Here is a 16,753-nt window from a genome sequence, read left to right as displayed (position 1 = left end):
GATAGTACAGAGGATAGCTTGCAGGTAGACATTTTGCTCTAGATTTGCATGTGGCAGTTTGAGTTGATTTCTTTTTCCTTGTCTATAACCTTAATCTCTGAAGCAGTGCAAAAAACACTTATGGAAAGAGCAGCATATGCATATGTTTAGTCCTGTATTAAATCTAGCCTCTTGAATCTAATACCATAAAATAGGATTCTGGTTACTTATCTAATGTCGTAGTGGCATGCTGCTAATTCTTAGTGGAAGTAGCAATTTTCAAGTATCCATTCTACTCACAGGGTTCAGAGTGTTTCTCTTCAAACAGTCAGCTGATTTTCTCATGATCATTTATTTTCACAGAGGTCTTTCTGTCCCACTTATAAAAAGAGAACATGAATGAATGTTATAGGATATGTCCCACATGAGAATATCTAAATATTGTTGTCTTCACTGCTGTCTTGTCTGTCCTGACTTGTTTCCTTTCTTTTGTGGGTAACTAATTTTTCCCTGAAGTTTGACCACATCTATAAACCATAAAATGCTGCAGATGGACTTTCGAAGTCGTTGCGGATGATGGACCTAAGCATCAGACTTGTGAACAGAAAAGAGGAGGATCAACATCAGTAGAAGGCCTCCCTAACACTTCACTAACCCAGAGCTTATATTCTCTTTACTAGTGACCCATTGGCTGCATAGTCCCAGTTTTTCCCCTGCGTTTGCTTCTGAGGGATCTCAGTATCTTTTCTTGTGAAGGCTGTTCATCCACTGGGCTATACTTAGTGGAGGGTTGTTAGTATGGATATTTTTAGTATCTGTGCAAAAGAGCAAAATGAAAATATGTGATGTTCTTACTGTAGAATATGAGGCACCACATGCAATGGCTGGCTTCCTGTTCAGCAGATGTGTTATTTCTCGTATTATGATTCAGACAATGTGTTATCTCTCCTCTGCAGTATGGGATAAAGAAGAAGGAAGAAAAGGAAGCAGAGGCCCAGGCTGCACTGGAAGCTAATGCTGAAGGGAGTCTGACACGCCCAAAGAAGGCGATCCCTCCTGGCTGTGGGGATGAGGAGGAGGAAGAAGAAGAGAGCATCCTAGACACAGTCATCAAATACTTACCAGGGCCCCTGCAGGACATGTTCAAGAAGTAATAGCTGCAGACTGTTAGATGGGCATAAACAGTACTGCAAAGGATTTCTCTTTTGCCCAATGGGGATTTAAATCTTGCCATTCATCCCGCAGTCCTCCCCACCTCTGCCCTCTACTGCTCACTAGGAGTCCCTTTGCTTCCCATACCCTTCCAACTGCCTCTTTCCCTTTCCTCTGCCCCAAGACTCATCCATTCCTTAATTTTGTACATAGTCACATCCAGTAGATGCCTCTGAATGGATGTAAAGATTAAAAAGCTGCAGACTACACAACTTTTATTATAAGCCATAGTACTGTGTATGTTAAATACAGCACTGCACATCAAGCATAGAAAAGGAACAATCTCATTTCCATCCAATGCAAGAATGAGTGTTCACTAAGTATGAACAGTGGCCTCTTTAATTTTTTAAAATGATCTTATTGTTATTATTAATAATAATTAGTCATTATTATAATGTTCCTATTGATTGGGTCACATTAGCCATTTTTTTTTTTTTTGAGCACATCTGCTCTCAGAAGGGATATCTCAGTTCTCCCTTGGAAGCAGAGTTTTTATGTTTTAATTCCATCTGTGACATAAATAAAAGATCCTTTGGAAAGTAAATCATGCATGACTTACACAGCTGACATCACTCAGAATTGTGGAAAAAGTGAATCATCTGCCCTCAGATGCTGTAGAAGTTAAATGCCTCAGAATCTAAGCAAGAGTCATGTTACTTTGGGAATTAGCCATACATTTACCTTGAATGAGCAAATTGGTCAGGCACTTGCCATACAGAGAGCTGAAACCAGAGAAGAGGGCACCGTGCTCTGGTAGAGGACCTCCCCAACCCCTCTGAAGCCAATGACAAGTGTATTTGCTGCTCTGTTTAACCAATCTTCCTCTTTCTGCCATATTCAACCATCCTGTTTCCAGCAGTGCTTGCAGGTTGGAAATTTGGGTCCCAGCACATTGTCGTGGCTGTGTCCTGCCCACCCTTTCCTGCAGTGTGTGGGTGTGTGGTGGTCTGAATGTGAGTCATGGCAGACCCATAAATATCCATTACGTTTATTGTGCTAAATTATTGCATTGCCTTTGGGAGGTCACTTATTTTCTGCCCCACTGAGATTCTTCACCTGTAAAATGTAGGTTTCAGTCTCTACCTACTATAAAAGCGTATAGTGAGGATGCTTCTTAGGGCTCTGCAGGAGCTAATTAATATTACAGAACTATGTGGTATCCCTTGATGCTAGCAGGGTGGGAGAAGATTTTTTTTCTCACCATTATCTTTGTGGCCTTTTGTAGACACAGGTACAGAGGTCTCCTCAATGAAACATGTAGATGTCACATAATTGCATAAGAAAATCTAAATTCTGTGGGAGATGTTGACTTGGTAATACCTACATAGATTCAATACGTAGATAGACCTATTTTGAACACAGGTCCTCGTGATCAGGTATCTGGCTTATCATCTGAAGAGCTAATCCTGAAATTTTGCATCTGGCTAGGTCTCTGTAGTTGATGCTGGAGACTCACCATCTCAGTCTCACAATCTTGTCAGGAGAATCAGGGTTTGGCTAGCAGAACTAACATTGCTTGTCCCTGTCCTGGGAACAACAAAAATTTCCTAAGTACATGGATGAGATTTGAAAGCAAATACACTCTTTCTGCTGGCAACAAAAAGGAGGATAATATCAGACGCTTCATTATGTACCTAAATTAAACATTTTACTTCAATGGATTTTCTTTCCACTCATTCAGTGTAACTGAGTTTAGGCAAACATCTCAATATTATCCTGAATAAGAAGACATGTATCACCTTTCCAGGTAAGCAGAAGAAATCTGTACCATGGTTAAGGAATTGAGCATGAGAGCTCTGTACCTTCCAGCAGCATCTGTTGCAATAGCAAAAGAGTATTTTGAAAGAGAATAATATAATATGCCCTCCTCATACAATTTTTATTCAGGTGTTACAGTCCTTGCTTCTTCTCAAATAATTTCAAATATAACTTTGTATGGAATCCAAGGCAGAGGTTGAAGAGGTTTGACTGATATACAAGACTGATATACAAGTTGATAAAGATGCAACTTGTTTCTGGCTGGATCTATGAAGAAGGCTTGTTTGTTCAAGTACAAGCTGCCAAGGGCTATCCAGAAGGCAAGTTTTACTCATTTGGATAATGTCAGCAGGACTTTTTTTCCGCCTAAATTTAATTTAAAGCAAGATGACTGCTTCCCTCCTGAGACTTTCAGTAAACCCAGAACACTTTATGAATCTGTGCTTGGGTACAACACACTAGTGTTGAACAATTTACCATTTTCTAGGAAGAGTATCCTACTTACCCCATGCAAATTCTGCAACTAGTAATTTGAGCCTGTTTAAGTAAATCTCACAAAATTGGAAACTCTATTTCTGTCACAAGGGCAGCAGAGCATTTTAATGCTCTGCTACAGAGTTATCCAACATCCCCAAAAGCTAAAAAGCACAGCCTGGCTCTTCGTTTCAGCCACTCACTGGTCACTACATCTCCTAACATAGATCACTGACATACAGACATCAATACTTTTGAAATGCCTTGATTAATTTCTGTGGCACGCATCCTCTAACACATAAGTAAAAGCAGCAGAAATGTGCCTGTGCTAAAATGAACACGTCTATTCATATATTCCCCTGGCCTTGTGCTGGAGAACTCTGCAAACAAACAAACAAACAAAAGAGAAGATAAGCTTATTCCACTTTACTTTGGCTTTTCTCTACCACTTGCTTGCTGACCTTTCCCTAGCCCCCATTACTGATTCCTTTCCTCATCCAACCAAATACTGTTCCTGATGTCAGATCAGAATTTTCTGCCTAGCAATCTCCTTACAGAATGTTAGTGCTGAATGTTTTCAGAGTCTCTCTAGCAGTTTGATTGTGCATGTTTGTGCACACATCTGTGGAAGGTGGGGAAATGGGAGAAAATGGGGGGAAGAGAGAGAGAAACAAAGAGTGTTTGGTATCATTTTAGGTAATTGTGCCTCAGCAGATGTGGCATTGAATGACTGGTCTAAGTCAGGATCTTGTGTAGACTGTAGTAAAATTTCTTAAGCAGGTAGTGCTATCCCTGGGCTCAGAACAGTAAAAATACTGCCCTTGTGAGCTGAGCTCCTGAGCTGTGTGAACATCTGGATTGAACACCTGAAGAGGGCCATAGAATCACTGTACTGAGTCATATAGGCTTCATTCCAGGTTCACAGAGTAGGAGGCAAAGGGAAGGTGGTTTATTAAGTAGTGTTTACTGAGTCTTTTTCATTGTGGGGGCTTCCCAGCTCAGCCATTTCACCACTTCTGCATCTCAGCTAGGCACACCTGCACCAGCCCTTCCTCCATTGACAGGAGAGAGTTCATCCAGGTGTGAGCTGCTCGTTCCCATTTTCCTTTTCATGCCATAAGAAACATGACAGAAGTTCTGTCACAGGTACTGGATAGGTTTTGCTTGGTTTTGCCTCATACAACTTTGGCACATTGCATGAGAGTGGACCTCTCCTCAATCATTCCACAGTCCTGAAGTGCCTAAACCATGCTGAACAGACTCGAGAGCAAGGCACTCTCCCTTCTCTTTGCCCATCTATTTCCTTCCCACTCAGAACTGGTAACAAGGGACACAGACACCTTTGGCTCATGTGTGGAAGTCAGAAATATTGTCTCTCACACTTTTCCCCTTGGCATTCAAGCAGGTGATGAAGCACTTAAACAAGAGACCAAAGAGAAGCAGGGTTCATTGTTTGGATTCTGAATATTTTTTTGTCTTTCACGGCATTGTTTTATTTGCTTCACTGGTCTGTTCAGTCTCAGGTAAATGAGGTATTTTAGTTTTATAACTAGTTTTTATTTACACAGAAAGGTTGTTGGCTAGACACTGCAGTCATTTTCCCTCATAACTCCAAGACCTTACAGGTTAGTAAAAAAATAGTCAAAGGGCCTTCTCATTTGGAGGGTAAATGATTTAGTTTGCCATTGACCTTGAGAACTCACATTTATATGTAGAGAAAGCCATATGAAATCAGACTGCAATATTAATTATCAATGCTACTCTTGTGTTTAAAATGAATAAAACAAAATATAAGATCATGTGCTTAATCACTTTGGAGTTCCTCTGTCTATGTTTCTAGTATCATACATTGGCTCAGATCTCTCCCAGCCTCTCTCCTTCATCAAGAAACACCATATCAGTGCTGCTGAATACATCTTTTTGCCAAGCTTTTTGTGCTAGAACAAGCATTGTTAGAGACTAGCTGTTGTGATCTAAATGTAACGTCTTCTGTATCTGAAAGTTGTCTGTATTTGTTCTGAATATATGTTATCAAGATAACTGTTTCTTCATGCACTGAGTTAGTAAAATGTTTCAGTACTGTCATTAAAAAATTGCCTGTTTCTCTCTTTCATACACACAGAGAAAAATTTAACTTAATCATGCATTTTCTAGTAGAAATGCTCCCCAGCTTTCTTTCAGATGCATGCAGTACTTGAAGATTATTTAAAGTAGAGACATTGTGAATGTGATTTTAATTTGTTATTTTACTGGTATTTTTTCCTGCATGATGTGGGTAAATGGTACGATGTTCTTTTAAAATGGAATCACAGCCAATAAAAAACCCCAGTGATTTCATAAATTGTTTGCAATGCTTTCCTATCAGGCTGCATTTGGAAATTGAAGCATGGAGGCTCATATACAACTAGAATGGTAACAGAATTGAGGAGCAACATGGATGTTATTTGAATAAATATGCTCATTGTTTCATTTGTCAGAAACACTGATGACTTTTGATGTGTACAGGTGATGATCAAATTTTAAACAAGTTTTGCTACTAGGAATTAGTTTTCCTTAAGAAGAGCAGAACAACACTCCTTTGAAAGAAACATGGACATTTAGCTATGGTGTAGTGAGAATATGTTTGGATCTTAAGACAAAAAATGTGAAACACTGATTTGCAATGACATGAAATGTATCTCAGGATCCAGAATTTGTGACATATACAACAAAACTCTTTGAATGGCAAGTTCCACACAGCTAAGCCTCATTTTACTTGCTTAGGCACAAATCATGAGCAGTTGTATTCAGCATGAGTGTTGCATCACGTTAGAAAGAGATATTACCCTACATCTCATAGGAAAACCCAATACCCTGTTACCTACCCTTCCTTAGGACCATTGCTTGATCATTCTGGTTTTTTGGGGTGTTTTACTAACAGAAGCAGCCATAGGACGATCACGGAGAATCAGCCCATATTATTTACGTGCCAGAACACCTACTCAGATTTTGAGCCCAACACTGCTAAAACTGACATGTGCTGATGCTGCTGCAGCCTATGGGTTCAATGGCAGCCTCTCCATGTACTTCAGGTTCCAGGAGAGGTCTGTGTTTGACAAAGATAACAGGGCAAGAAAATACCATTCACTGGTTTCCTCAAGAAACAGACAGTTTAAGGGATTCAGAGCTATCATATCAGACACGTGTTGGGGACAAGATCCAGATACTGGAGAATGAAAGCAAGGGATTTTGAAAGGTTTCCTTTTGCAATGGAGGTAAATGATTCTTTTTAAACAGCTTCTGCTTTCTTATTAGGAAAAAAAAAAAAAAAAAAAAAAGAAGAAGGATAAATTCCAGTGGTTAGGCTGCTGCAATCTACCTTTTCCCATTTAAAAAGTACATTTTGTGAGGTAAAATCCTCTCCAGAGGAAAACAAAAAAAGAAATCATGATTAGGGTCTTTGGAGTTAAAAATTTCTCCAGTTATGAAGATGCATTAGTGATTTATTTCTCAAACACTGATCCCGGGATGAAAGGGTGAAATGATTAGCCCTTCTGCAAGATCCTTCCCTTCACTGACAGCAGGGGTGGCATGGACTACATATTTGGGGCAAATATTTAACTTCCAAATGAAAGTCTGGATGGAAAGATACTCATCATGATCCTGAATAAGTCCATTTTAAAGTGTTAATTTAATTTTCTTCCTGAAGTGCCACAGACGATCTAGGGTCCATAAAGCTCTCTCTGAAAATGTGTTTTGAATGAAGGCTACTGAACAATGCTGGCACAATGCTGTTCTGTATATTGGGATCCCTGATGGTTTGTGGCAACCATAAACATCCCCAGTTTAAAAATCTCAACTGAGATTTTTATTTCTTCTGTAACTGACCCTCCCCTGTTCAGTCAAAAATAAACCCCAAAAAACCCATCACCACCACCAAAAAACCTCACATCAAGAATGTAACTGTATTGGGGTATTCCTTGTGGAAGATAACTCCGCTACAGCCTGTCACCTGTGATTTTATAGTTTAGTTTGAGATAGGTGGTAAAAGTATTTCTGAAAAACACAAATGGCTGGAATGTGAGATGTCAAACACCCATGCTTTCCTGAGCCCTTGGTATTGAGAAGCTGAATTCTGCTGGTGCTATGCGATGGAAACAATTTTTTCATTTGAGATTTGCTTTTCTCAGAAAAAAACTACTTTTGTATGAGAGGGTCAGTTATAACAATGTATTTGGGAACCTCAAGCTGCAGCAGCTGAGCATATTTTGAATTAGAAAAGGACTTATTTAAAACCTGTGTGGTGAGCATTTCAGCTGGGCTATGAGAGGTTTAGACCATCACAAACAACAACTGTGTGACTGAAAGTATAGTTCATTTCTATTAAATTTTTAATAAAAAAACAACCTTTAAATTTACAGATAATGGAACATATCTTTCCAATTTTTTCAGCTGCTGGTCAAAAAGTCAAACTCAAGAAAAGCCAGTCTGCACAAAAAGGGAGAACGTGTACTTAAATGAAATTAAGGTATTCATACTTCATAATCTGTTTAAATTTTCACTTTACTTTTGCTGAAAATAGCCAAAATATGTGTACGATCATTTCTAATTTTTTTATGTGTGTTATCAACCTGAAGCCAGTGTATTGCTGATATGAAACTATCAGTTTCATAGCTGGATAAGCTGTGAGTTTTCTGCATATACAAACCCAATATCTAGCAGCTTGCTTTTAAATTATTGAAATTGAGACACATTTTCAGGTTTCTATATTTTATCACAACCTGAGAAGACGCTCATCAGACATTCACCCCTCAGCCACAAGGAAACCTCTTTTTCGAGAAGTCTGAGCATGGCAAATCATAGAATCATGGAAGGAAAAAACTTTTAAGATCCTCAAGCCCCGCCATTGATGTAGCTCCACCCTATGTTTACCATTAAACCGTGTCCTTGAGGGCCACATTCAAGCGTTTTTAGAATATTTTCAGGAATGGTGACTCCACCCACTACTTCCCCGTTCCAGTCTGTTTCAATGTTCTACAATTCTTCCTTGGGAAAAAAATTTAAAAAGAATATTCTAATATCTAGTCTAGACCTTACTGAGGGAATTAGAGACTATTTCCACTCACCCTTCACTTGCTACCTGGGGAAGAGACCCACCCCTACCTGGGGTACACCCTCCTTTCAGGCAGCTGTAGAGGGCCATAAGGTCTCCCCTGAGTCTCCTTTTCTCCAGGCTGAACAACCCCAGCTCCCTCAGCCGCTCCTCGCAGGGCTTGTGCTCCAGACCCTTCGCCAACTCCATTGCCCTTCTCTGGACATGCTTATCCAGGTACCAGTGAAGAGGACCAGCCTCAAAACTGAGCCCTGAGGAACCCCACTTGCGAGTGGTCCCAGCTGGACGTAACGCCATTCACCATCACTCTCTGGGCCTGGCCATCCTGACAGTTTTTTACCAAGTAAACAGTGCACCATAGAAACACCATTTCACCAGGAGAATGCTGTGGGAATCTCAGACTAAATCTGAACATTTTAAAGTGAATGCACTTAGAAATAAATAGATTAATAGAGATTGATTCTCTGCAAAAATATCTTGCTGCTGAAACTCATCTGGGACACTTGGGGACAAAACCCATTATTATCTCTTTCGAAGTAATATTTGAAGAAATTCCAACGTGTATTGCCAACTGACAATCAAGTTACAGATTAAATGCCCTTCTTATTTAGACAATTAAAAAAATAATTTGGTTTCACCATGCTAAATGGAAATGAGATGCAAGGCATTTGGAAATTTTTCACATTTTATTATAGATTAAAAAAATAATTTGGTTTTACTGTGCTAAATGGAAATGAGATGTAAGGCATTTGGAAATTTTTCACATTTTGTTATAGCATAGTGTGAGGAAACACCTAATGATCTCATATTATTACCTAAAAAATAAAATCATTCATTTTCTTGTGGTATTGCAGCTTTTTTCAGTATGGACATGAGCCAGAATAGCTTAATAGGCTATGACAACAAGAGGGGGAAAAATGCCCACAACACATTCAAAATAATGGGCAAGCAGATGGTAATTGCTCATGAGTTTGGGGTTGTGGTTTTTTTGGGTTTTTTTTGGGTTTTTTGTTTTGTTTTGTTTTTTTGGTTTTTTTTTTTTTTTGGTGGGTTTTTTTTTTTTTTGGTTAACTCGACAGAGCTCTGCACTACATTTGGAGGAGAAAAATGAGAGTAGAATATTTCAGTGGAAATTTCCTAGGCAGACAATACAAGTTCTTTTATTTACTGTGGCTATGAAGGATAGCTCAGCATGAACACTTAAAGTCATGCACAAAAGCAGGTTGTGGAGATCCGCCCTCATGCAAAGCAAAGAGAGAGAACACTGCCCATTGTCAGTTCACTTGCCTGAGTAGGGGAAGCTAGAGCTGATGATTTTCACCCCCTAGTGAAGTGAGAGTAATGGTACTGAACCATCTTTGAGCTGTTTCAGCAAGATACCTTGTCCTTTACATAAGCAGTCTTCTCTGAGGACTCTTGAAACAGATGTCAACAACATCGAAGGAATTTATGTCAGAAAGACTCCTGGGACTGAAGAGATGAAACAGATTAAAATTATATCACTTACTAAACGTTTCTGCAGGTTAGAACACCAAGAATATTAACTAGAGCAACCTAGCTGATAGTCAGATATTTAAATACATATATTTTTAGGTGAAAATTTATTTACCTGCTTTAAATTCTACACCATACTTAAGCAGCAGAACACATGGAGTGCTCCCTTAGAGAAGCTTAGCAAACAGGTCAATACAGAATAGTCGGTTTAATACAATTAAATGTTCATTGATGGTAAATATTATCTGTTAGTGACCTTTCTCCCCTCCGCATGAGCTGATCTAAGCCTCTTTAAAGGTGACTGGAGAATGACCATCTTTCACTTAGAAGTTTTTTATTTCTCAGGGACTACAAGGGTTTTCCACTCTAAAAATTTCTTCAAGTCCTCATTTCCTCTTTTGAGTGCTGAGAGAAGACAGTCCTGCATCAGTCAAGTAATTCAGCAGATGTTGGTTGTTAAATTGTTGTTAAAGAAAGTCTCAGCAGAAGCAGAATGTCAAGTACCTCTACATGAGTTCTTCCAAGTCATGGCCTAGGATCTTACAGGAAGAGCAAGAAGACAAAAATCTTGGCTTTTTTTTAAAAAAAAGACAAGCAGATAAAGCAGATAAAGTATAAAACTCTAAAGGCTTTACATATTACTAATAACGTAAGAGAGAACAAAGAGCAAAACTTTTTCAAGACCCCTTCCTGCCTCTTTCCCATTAGTAGCTCTGAGTGAGGGTCCAAGAGAGGCTGTAGTCAGCATGGGAAGCAATGCTTAGTGCAGAAGAAAAGCCAAGTTAATTGTGAGTGATGTTCCACATTCCCGTGCCTGGCCATAGTCACTGTCAGACAGGTGACAGGAGGTCTCCAGAGTAGAACAGTTCCCCATGGAAGCAAGCTGGGCTGCATCCAAGGTTTCAGATATCAGGTACCAGCTGTAGTTGGGATAGAGGCACAGGCCTGTTGGGAGCCCACTGCCCAGCAGATCTCCTGTGCCAGAGGAGATTGTCTGGTCAAGAAAGCAGAAATGTGTGTGAGAGAGAGAGCATTGCATTGAGAAAGTGGCTTACTGTGCTAAGTACCCATCATGTTTCTCCACTGATGACCTCTTAAGCCCTGACTGCCCCAGCTTGTGAATTCCTGGCTTGCTTCTTTCCAAAGTGCACAGATTTTATGACTAAATGAAAGCAAAAGGTGTGAAGAAGGGCACAAACACACACTAATAGCAATGTGGCATGTTATGGAACAAGAAAAGGCTGCTGAGCAAGGCTGAAATGTTGACCATTTCAACATCTCCTTGAAATGTTCTGGAGAGACAAGGCTAGGGTACATATCTCTCCTTTCTGCAGAGTCTCTGCAGAGTTACTCTTGGCAGTACTCCTGCTTGCTGACAGTGAAGGACTTGCAGTTGCTAGGGGAAAGGTTTCATAAACCTGAGAAGCTCGGGGCTTGGCCGTGGAAATACTGGAAGAGTTTCATAGAGCTGCTGCATTGTCTGCTGATCTCTCATGTCAACTAATCTCTGCCAGAAAACACATTTGTCTTCCTTGCCTAGCAAGGAAAGCTGTTTCCTGCTCTGCCCTGTGATTACAGAGAAACACATGCCCTACTCCAAATCCCAGACCTGCACATCACGTAATTGTCCTTCCAAACCTCTCTCTTTTTTGCCTGGAAAGAGAAAGGATGAGACATTTCCAGGTGAAAACATTTTTGGCCAGCTCCACCCTTGCATTAAATGATTCATATCTCCATTGCCACGTTTGCAGGATTCATTACTTCTGTCTGTTGACGTGAAGCTGGGACCTCTGCCCTCACTACCACCAATTTACAAGATTAGTAGCTTCTTTGTACCCTTGTCAGTTATGCCAACCATGTCAGGCATCTAGAAGCTTTTCCCAGGCAGGAAAGAAGCTGGTGAGAATTAATTTTCAGGCAGTGGAACAGGCTGTACAGCCTGGCCTTCAAGGGCAGCTTGGCAAGCTGATGTCCACATTTGTTCTGGAGACCACCCCAGAAACTGCACACTGAGTCAGCAGGTTGCCCAGCTGTCACTGGAACACAGAAGGTCAGTGATAACACGCAATATCTTCATACTTTGCTTTCTGCTTCCATGCTTCTTTCCTTCTGCCTAATGGCATCCTGTTTATTTGGTTACCAATATGTTTATGGAGAACCTGGGGTCTTCTCAAACTTCTGGGTATTAGTGGGCCAAAGAGGGAAATTTGAAATAGATCCTTTCCCTTAAATAGGACACCTGAGCTCTCACCGAGATTCCTTGCTTTTAGGGTAAAAATGCCAGGACCTTCCTTTTGCCTAGGGGCCTAGGATTTGTTTATTGTGAGTGGTAGGTTTAAGAAACATATTTCTCTGCCAGGCTTACTCCATTTGTTTCCCAAGAGTGAGAGCTTCACCCAGGTTTTTGCAGCATTTTACGTGCAGTCACCTCAGAATGTTTAAATAAGAAAAACAACAGACAGCCACATCTGTAAGCTTGTATTTGGAGCTAATGCACATCCACTTTTCCCCAGTGTGTTACTGTTTGGCAGAGAATGTCTGGCTGTGGTCCATCCTAGGTCTCTGCTGGCATTTAACAGTGCTCTGGTTCATTAATTGGTGGAGACTTAAGCTTACATCTTTCACAGACTGCCTTGCTATTGCCAATAGACTTTGTCAGTTGACAGTGAAGAAACTCTATTTGTGCTTCTCCAAGGGAGACCTTCATGTTTTAGGTAAGGAAAAAAAAGCAACAACTCTCATCTTCAAGAGGATTAACTATACTAAGCTTCCCATGCTCTTGGGATGGTATTAATATGATGAAAAATGACAGATTAACAAGAAATTTACCCATATTAATGAGCACAAAGATGGCTTGGCTGTGGGGAAATTAATTTTAATTGATTCATCAAACAATGCACATTCCTGCCTTTTCCCAGTGGGATCAGAGATACTTATCTGGCAAAAGCCTCCAATACCTAAAACTTTGAATTGTCTTAACAAAAAATGCACTCCATCCAGAGCCAGGTCTTTAGGTTCAAAGCAATTCTGAGTGACACTGAGGTCACATGAGTGGGCATCATCTCAACATGACTATGTCACTTTGTCACCCTCTGTGATGAGACTTTACAGAGAAACACATTCCTGCAGGACCATGGGTGCCATGTGCCTGTAGCATACCCTATTTGTGCCAAATAGAAGCCGTAATGTTTTGGCCGCTACTGCAAGGCAGCAGTGTGGGCAGAATGTGGTACAAATAACACTGAGATTAATGGAAGAGAGAACCACGGGGAAACTACCAGCTTTTGCAGTCTAACTGCTAAAGACAAATCGCTTTCCAGGGACACATTGCTAGTGAACATATTTCAACTGTGTCATGAGCTCTTGTGAAAAGTTAAGGCAGAAGATGCATGGCTATGGTACACCACCGAGACTTGACTCCACAGAGTAGGAGTTCCCTCCACAGCTCCCTCCTTCTAACCTTCCTTTGTGGTCAGGTATGCTGTGGAAATGTCTTTTTAAGAAGATAATACACTGTTATATCTCTGTGAGTCACCAGTTACAGCTTGGCTCTTCTTTGGCAAGAAGACATTGAGAAAAAAGAGCAACCAAATGTCCTTATGTGAAGTAGCAGATGTCTTCCATAAGAATACAAAATGGCATGGAGCACAGGACAAGGAAATTCATAATAACAAGGTTACACCTTCCTTGGAGTCCTGCACATCTTCTGTGAATTCATGCTCAAAAGCTAAGAGTGACAAATTGAAGCACCAGTTAGCAATGTTTCCCCCTGTCATTTCCACAAAACCACATCTATCAATTTACTTGGCAATTACTCACCAATTTTCTCTTAAATTCAAGATCAGATATAAAGCATAGGATGATTTTTTTATAACATTGCATGTAAAATGATAAAATTAAATTAATAGATTTTTTTTTTAGCCTCTGCCTTAGACCTCTTCCACGTACAAAAACATGCCATAACAGAAATGCTTGTTCACAGTCAGATTGTTAGGTAAAACACAATGACCAAACCATGTCCACTCCACATGAAAATAACTTCCAAATGCAGTGAACACTACCAAGCACTGGTATTTTAGTAGCCATCACTGCAGAAAAGAATCCAGTGGTGCCACAACATTCAAGCTGTGCATTACTTTGAATTTTAGCATTACAGCTTACCAATGCTTCAAAAGAATCCCGGTTACTTTTGCAGCTGGACAAAAGTTAAACTGTTCAAGACAAAGGGGGAAAAAAAAAGGCAGGACAGAACAACAAATGAGGTATGGATTTCATTGCAGTCACAGTTTTGAGGATGAAAACCTGTAAGAAAGTGTAGATTTGTCACTGTCAAGGAATTGCTTGAAAATAACAATTACAACTGATGGGAGAAGTGGAGGAACTAATCCCACAGCAATTACCATAGCCTTGAAAACCTCCCTCCCATACTAAGGACAAGAACTGAATAAACACTGTGGAGCTAACAGGAAGCTGCAGATGAAAGCACTTGTCAGAGCTGGCTGTGAGTGAGCCTGACCTATTCAAATTACCCAGAAAGTCCACATGAGAGAAAAGGCTGTTATAGAACATGCAATCAGTCAAACACACTCAGATACACACATATGGCAGACAAAATATCCCAGCCCACTAGAAAACCTGCTAAAATTATGTCACAAACACTGAGCTCTTGCTAGCAAAATTCTCCTTTCTCATTGACAAGCATGACATGAGTGCTTACTTTTCCTTGAACCTTTTTCTTGGTTTTGAGACCTAGCTAGTAAAAGGTATCACTAAAATAAACTGAAGATTCAGTATTTGGTATCTCATCCTGCTCTTAGAATACTCTGTGGCTGAGACAAAACCAGACTGAATGAGTACAGGGCGACAGAGGAACAATGCTCTTCTTCATGCCCTGGGGAAAATCTGGTTTGTTCCAGTAAAGGTGAATTGCATTCCAGAGGAAGAATGCTGCAGCATCACTAGCATGGAGAAAAAAAGATGGACTAGGAGCTAAGTCACCAGACAAGGCTTTTGTAGCTTTTCTCTGCCTCTTCTTTTTATTTACTTTCACCTCAAATCTAGAAATTTTGCACTGATGATTTTTCAGGTACTGCGTGCCAGTGTGGCTTCAGGTGTATGGGACTATGAGACACTCCTAGAATATAAATCATGTTATAGATATTTATTTACATTGAAGAAGAAAACTGCCAAGACAGAGCTGAACCTACTTTCAAAACAAAACAATCCATAGAAACTGGGTGTTTATATCCTATGGTATGGATTAATTATTAGATTCCTCTTGCAAGGGAAAAAAAATTTGAGACTCCAAGGAGATTTCCTTCAGCAGAAACTTCCAGAAAGAGGCTGTTTCAGACTGAAATCTGCATTAATTATAAATGCAAAATAAATGAAGGTATCAAATTTTTAAAGCTATCATAATGCTCAAGAGGATGCTTCCACATATAGAAAAACATTCTCTCATCTTTATGTTACATGGTGGAGGATGGGACTTCTACAAAAGAATAAGCATAACATTAGATCCATAGTCAATAACCATCAAGACTTTTTAGAAAAAGAGAGATCCACAGACAGTAAAAACTTTTTCTGACAAAACTTGGGCAACACTGGATTTTAACCACATGCTTATTGTGCATTTCAGTGTGCTGCAGTTAAGAAATGACAGTGCTATTTTAAATTGATGAGAAGACCAAAATAGAGTCATGCAGCTTAACTGCAGCAGAGCAATGAGAGGATCTTTAGTTAATGAGCTAAAGAATATGGGATGAGAAAATGGAAATAGAAAACCTCTTGCATTTGTAATGATGCAGAGAGATAGTAACTTCCTGAAATTTTCCTGTTACTAATCAATTTGTATTTAATTTTGTATTTTAATTGGTATTTAATTTAATGTTTCAAATATTATTTTTGGGAGGGTGATATAATTTATAAACTTATGCATATGATAGAAAGGTAAGTGACATAAAACTGAAACCATCACCAAACTTTGTAAATCTTAGATAAATTTCCTTCGACAGCTTTTCTAAGTGTGGCTTATGATGTTGACAGATTCCATGGAGTTTAGTAGAAGAGTAGTTTCCCATGTTTTTGGGCATTAACTGAATTAAAAACGTAAACAAGTTTACAGGGCTTAAGAATAATATTATTCCCTGTTGCTAAATGTTTGGTCTAATCTTCCAATCAATTAATTGTTCATTGCTTTTCAGACCTGCCTCTCTGCAGAACAAAATTGGCCGAGGGTTGATACTGTCTTACATCCCTTTCCTGTCTGTACAGCTCTGAACTCCTGCTTCAATACCTGCTGTCTTCAGGTCTGCTGCGTGCTCTTTCTGAATCCCTTTTCTGTTCTTCTTCCTCGTGGATAAAGCTTGATGCCTTACTAAGAATCCAGTTTCTGTCATTTTCTTCTCTCCCTCCTCCAGTCCTGGTTTGCAGGGGATTTAACATTGCTTTGTGTTCATGCTAGGCTGAGTAGTGGATACTAATGCCAATTCTGTCTTAAACAGGATCTGTGCTCAGCCCTCATCCCACAACAGAAGGAGGAAGAGAAAGTCTTTGTAAAGCAAACTAGGATGGCCTGCTGTCAAATTTGGATCAGCATCATTCCCAAGCTAATCTCACCTACCTAAAACAACTTTCTGAGGATACAATGAATCCCTACACTCCTAACATGTGAAAAGTAATTCTAGCTAAGCATTTATTTTCTAGAATGAATGGGTTTCAGCAGTGGCAGTCCTGCAAAGATGC

General features: G+C 39.8%; 1 protein-coding gene across 1 annotated transcript in view; it reads left to right on the top strand.

The window, feature by feature from the left end:
* CPLX1 (complexin 1) overlaps window positions 1-5,903 on the top strand; it is a 113,334-nt gene extending 107,431 nt beyond the window's left edge. Inside the window, exon 4 of the mRNA XM_064735155.1 lies at window positions 936-5,903. Coding sequence (XP_064591225.1) covers window positions 936-1,133 — 198 coding nt within the window. The 3' untranslated portion in view covers window positions 1,134-5,903. The remainder of the gene's footprint in view (window positions 1-935) is intronic.
* Window positions 5,904-16,753: the final 10,850 nt, after the last annotated feature.

This window comes from Zonotrichia leucophrys, chromosome Z (genome assembly GCF_028769735.1).
Source record: "Zonotrichia leucophrys gambelii isolate GWCS_2022_RI chromosome Z, RI_Zleu_2.0, whole genome shotgun sequence".
In the NCBI taxonomy this organism is placed as follows: domain Eukaryota; kingdom Metazoa; phylum Chordata; class Aves; order Passeriformes; family Passerellidae; genus Zonotrichia; species Zonotrichia leucophrys.
This window is presented reverse-complemented; position numbering and strand designations above follow the sequence as displayed.